General features: G+C 32.1%; 1 protein-coding gene across 1 annotated transcript; it reads left to right on the forward strand.

Annotated features, from left to right (window-relative positions):
• The first annotated feature begins 442 nt into the window (after positions 1-442).
• LOC140891930 (ribosome production factor 2 homolog) lies at positions 443-2,842 on the forward strand. Its single transcript, XM_073300629.1, has 6 exons — positions 443-715; positions 790-993; positions 1,756-2,001; positions 2,088-2,330; positions 2,424-2,489; positions 2,634-2,842. The coding sequence occupies exons 1-6, from the start codon at positions 647-649 to the stop codon at positions 2,745-2,747; spliced, it is 942 nt and encodes a 313-aa protein (XP_073156730.1). The 5' UTR covers positions 443-646; the 3' UTR covers positions 2,748-2,842.
• The last annotated feature ends 2,276 nt before the right edge of the window (positions 2,843-5,118 follow it).

A 5,118-nucleotide genomic window follows, 5' to 3' on the forward strand; every position in this document is an offset into this window, starting at 1 on the left:
AAAAATATCCGTCATATATTTTATCTTATTATATTATTAAAAAAGAACACCACTTATTAACCGAATTAAAATTAATTTGGTGAAGTCTAAGACGAAATATCTAAAATACCCTTAAAAAAATAACAAAATCTCTATCTATGTCTCAATCTCTATTTCTATCTATATTTTAAACTTCATTTGTCCATGATTTTCTCTATTTGTGTGCTTTGATTTTATTTTTAAATTTAAATTGATTTGAAACAAAAATACAATATATATATATATATGCAAAATAAATAATATTTATATTTTAATCATGCAAAGCGTGTGCAGACGCGACTAGTCTATATCTATATATCTATATATATTTAAATGAGTGGCACGATTACTGTAAATTAATGTGGGTACTTGTTTTTTTGTAATATATAGATATAGATCTGGATAGTTCGTGACTCGTGAGGATGGAATTGATATTTATCAAAACTCAGGGATTAACCAGAAAGTTTCAAATTTGATAGAGGTGTTCCTTAAACCCTAAATTCCTTCTTCTCAACATCACAGTGCCGGCTGCCTCACTTCTGCCGAGTTTACCATTTTGAATTTCATGTCAATTTAAAATTTGGAGAGATACCCATTTCAGATTATCAATCTATTTCATTAGTTGAAGATGATGAAAATCAAGACTCCGAAAAGTGGCAGAGTCAGGCGGGAGCTCCACAAACGTGCCCCGAAACTCGTAATCTTTTCGATTTTGTGCGAATTGTGGGGTTTATTTTGTCGGTTTTTCTATAAAGTTTTTTGTTCATTCAGGTGGAAACAGGGAAGAAGACGTTGATACTTCACGGGACTAAAACAAGCAGTGTCTTGACTTCAGTGCTGACAGAAATTTATCACTTGAAGAAGGGTGAAGCTCTTAAGTACTCGAGGAAGAATGAAAATATTCGACCGTTTGAGAGCGGTGGTGAAACTTCTCTCGAGTTTTTCTCCCAAAAAACAGACTGCAGCTTGCTTGTGGTATGATTTGGAATCATACTTTTGTGGATTTAATTTGATGAAAATGATTATTAAGTTATGAGTTATGGGTTTTCTTCATTTATATAAGATTACTGTCCCTAAACCAAATCCAAATAGTTTGTCATGGATCACTTACTGAATACTTCGCTAAGTTAATGAGGATGACTCTAATATTTTCCACGAAGAAAGTTTGTTAATGATGCAAGCATATTGTTTATTTGGTCGACTGCTATTTAGAGTCAGTTTGTAAAGTATTGAATTTGGTGTGATGATGCCGGTCTAGACCACAATTCCTTTCACCTATGTGAAAAGTGGATTCAAAGAGTTCTTGGGGTTCTAACCTTGTTTTAATTGTGTAAATGTGACTATCCATTGTTGTAGTCTTGTAATGCGGAATGAACGAAATATCAACATGGTACATGCATATTTAGTTAGATTTGTGCTTTTTTTTTCCTCTTATCCTGGACTCTTGTAGTGGATTTTTACCAGTTATTGTATCGAAGTTTTATCAATATGTTCTTTGTGGTTATAGATGGTTAAAACTTGCGTTCTAAGTAGTGCACTCATTTTCCTAGTAGAATATTAACAAAAAAAATTCTTTGATAACTATATTCTCTGGAGCTCTCTTGTTACTGGCCATAACATGTGTTTAATGCCGTACTGTTCACATTTCTTTTCCATTTCACCACCGGTATGACTGGTTCCTGCCCATATTGTGGTTATGAGTTGTGCTGAAGTGAAAGTTTGTTCGATCTCATGCAGTTTGGCTCGCACTCAAAGAAGCGGCCGAACAATCTTGTCATTGGACGAACGTATGATCACCACATTTACGATCTTGTCGAGATCGGGGTTGAAAATTTCAAAAGCATGGAATCATTTTCGTACGACAAGAAGTTGGCACCTCAAATCGGGTCAAAGCCCTTTTTTGCATTCGTGGGAGAAAGCTTTGAGAGTGTAGAAGAGCTGAAACATTTAAAAGAAGTTTTACTTGATCTTTTTCACGGGGAGGTAATTACTCTCCATGTTCTTTTAGGCTTTACTTCTCTTCTTTTTTCTTTGATTACTTGAATATACCACATAAACATTATTTATAGGTTGTCACAAACTTGAATTTGGCTGGACTTGATCGCGTTTATGTCTGCACGGCCTTGTCTTCAAATAAAATATTATTCTCTCATTGTGCTCTGCGGCTTAAAAAATCAGGCACTATAGTACCCAGGATTGAGCTGGTTGAGGTTGGTCCATCTATGGACATGGTTGTTCGGAGGAATCGCCTTCCTGCAGATGGCCTTAGAAAAGAGGCGATGAAAATAGCGCCTGAATTGAAAAAGAAAAAGGTCTGTTCACAGGCTAAATTTTACCTTTTGTAATCCCCATCTCTCAAGTGCATTATGGAATGATCATTCTAATCCTTTGCTCATTGGATTCAGGAGAAAAATGTTAAAAAGGACGCCATTCAAGGGAAAATTGGAAAGCTTTATATCCCAGATCAGAAGGTACGAGTACATTAATCCAAAATTTTTCTTTTGTTTTTCCTATTGTAAAGATGTGTTTGTTAGGTCAAGTTGCAAGTACTATGTGATTCAAATTTCAATGCATTTTGCAAACACTTGTTCACATTTTAAGTTCGTTTCATGTAGCTTGGGAGTGTTCCATTCGTAAACAAAGCGAAGGGAGTGAAGAGAGAACGACGAGAAGCCAAAATGAAGAACGAGGGCGGCAGCCAGCTCCAAAAGAAACACAAATCCGAGTGATTTTTGTTTTGATTATGTATTGCTATGAAAAATTGAACTTTTTGAAATCAAGTTTTTATTAAATACAATGGAGAAATAGAACGTCTCAACCTTTATTTTGCTGCTAAGTTACAACAATTGATCTTGTTGTTAGGATTATGTGCTCGAGTCGAAAGATCGGTTTAAAGATATAAGTTGCACTATCCTAAGATCGGTTAAAAGATTTAAGTGTCATCTTCGTCGTAACTATAACTTTTAATTAATTTTACAATTAGTGTTAAGGGTGAAAGTTATTGGTTGATGCAATTATAGGATATAATTAGTGGGAATTGCATCCTCTTATCTCGTTTTATCACTTTAAGACACGAGAGCTATTACAATTAGGTGTGTATCCACTCTTGTGGTAGTGATTGTTTTTTCACGCACATGAAATGTGTGTATTAAAATATTTTCTTTTTATATTACTCGTTCTTGTTGTCGAAATTATCCATCACAACATAGTTTTAACTTTAATCAGTCATTTTGGATATCTCTGGTATATTTCATTGAAGTCTTTTAGCATGGGCTGCATTAAGAATACAAAGCCTCTCGTTTTATGACTCTATTAGTTTTGCACTTAAATTATATATGTTCGATATTTTGGTTATGTAGCGTGTTTTTTATACTCCAAAACGTGTTTCACACTCCAATTTATTTTTTCATGGTACTATTTGATAAGATTACCCTTAGTTATGACTTTCTTTATATATAAAATCTTATTTGACTTTCCAAATTTATACTTTTGCATTTATTATGAAAAATTATTATGGTTAAAAATACCTTCAATTTTTTATTCTAGACTAGATATAACCAAACAATAAAAATTTAACAATTCTATGAGCAAAATTTTAATATATTTTATTTTTTATTTTGAATTTTAAAAAATATTATAAAATTTTGGTTAAATCAAATTAAACATTAACTATTAAGTATTTATCTAACCTTGTGTATAATTTGATTTAGTTGATAATTTGATTTAGTTCTATCATGATTAACTCGATTACTAATTTTTGAAGTACATATATTATCTTATTTCAATTATCAAATATTTGAAAATTTGAACAAGAAATAAAATGAAGTTGCGGAAAGATATTTTTTTAATTCCTATTTTTATTTTTTTTTAAATATATTCACCTGTATTTTTTTTTTTTGAAGCTACCTGTATTTATTTATTGAAAATATTTATATTGGTAAATTCTCCAAAATCAAAAAATACGATGATAAATTATATTGGTAAGGGATTTACTATATAAAAAGTTAGAAAATGTTACATGTGCACATAGGGTTACACATTAAATTATACATCCGCTTTGAGATTACAAAATTATCCCTATAATTTATTCGGAATAAAAAATCTTTCAAAAATACATGTAGGATAATTATGTAATTTCAAGAGTAATGTGTAATCCAATGTGTAACCCTCTGTAGTGACCCGACCCGAATCACCTACTAACCAGAGACTTAATAATTTAATAATAATAATCAAAAACTTAATCAAAGATAATGAAAAAATTAAACAAAAATAATAAGCCGGCAGAATACAAACAGTAAACAAAATTCAATGAGAAATAATAATACAACCCAATAGAATTTAACAACTTAAGTAAACTAACAACAACATTTGTATCTTTGCCTAGGTCACCTACTGATAAGTGCAATTTATTGCACTTCTAATATTGCATGTATTTAACTAAGATTTTTGTTGTTTCTCGAGCAATATTATGTTTATTTTGTGTTGTTTGTGTCGTTTGCAGGATATTTAGCATCAACCATGTTTATGATGTAAAATGACATGCAATTGGATGAAAAGTTGAAAGAAAAGAACCCAAGGAAACAATAAAAGAGGATGCAAACCAGCAGCAACAGAGCACCCGTGCTTAAACGTCAGCGTCTCGACGCCAAACAGGCGCCCCATCGCCCATACATCAGCGCCCTGGTGCCTGCCCTGCACCAAAAAAAGGTCAAAATCAGTATAATAGGCGCACCCGCGACTGTTTCTAAGTTGATGGAGTGCAGAATTTTCGGAAATTTGGACTCTCGAATTTAAAAAGATTTCTTAGCCTATTTTGATAGGCATCGAGGGTTTTTGGATGAAAAAAAAGCTATAAAACAAGGGAAATCTTGGATAACATTGGAGAGAGGAAGATTTTGGGACAAACACGAAGAACACATCAATCTGGAACGGAGAACGCTCTTCAATCTTCATTCTACTTTCTTCCCTTTCATAAATTCATATTTTGATGAATTGTTTTCAGAAAATATTTGATTATTTTATTGAATTCATCATGAAATAAATTTGTTATCTAGAGACATGATTTAGCTTTACTGATACCATGTTTTTTTTAGAATCTTT

Source organism: Henckelia pumila, chromosome 3 (assembly GCF_033568475.1).
Source record: "Henckelia pumila isolate YLH828 chromosome 3, ASM3356847v2, whole genome shotgun sequence".
NCBI classification, from domain to species: Eukaryota; Viridiplantae; Streptophyta; class Magnoliopsida; order Lamiales; family Gesneriaceae; genus Henckelia; species Henckelia pumila.

What these genes read in the sequence shown, in the direction of transcription:
- LOC140891930 (XM_073300629.1), top strand. Translation starts at nt 647, where the DNA reads ATGATGAAAATCAAGACTCCGAAAAGTGGCAGAGTCAGGCGGGAGCTC. An exon ending in CAGACTGCAGCTTGCTTGTG is followed by an intron (nt 994 to 1,755) that starts GTATGATTTGGA and finishes GATCTCATGCAG; the next exon opens with TTTGGCTCGCACTCAAAGAA. An exon ending in CTGAATTGAAAAAGAAAAAG is followed by an intron (nt 2,331 to 2,423) that starts GTCTGTTCACAG and finishes CATTGGATTCAG; the next exon opens with GAGAAAAATGTTAAAAAGGA.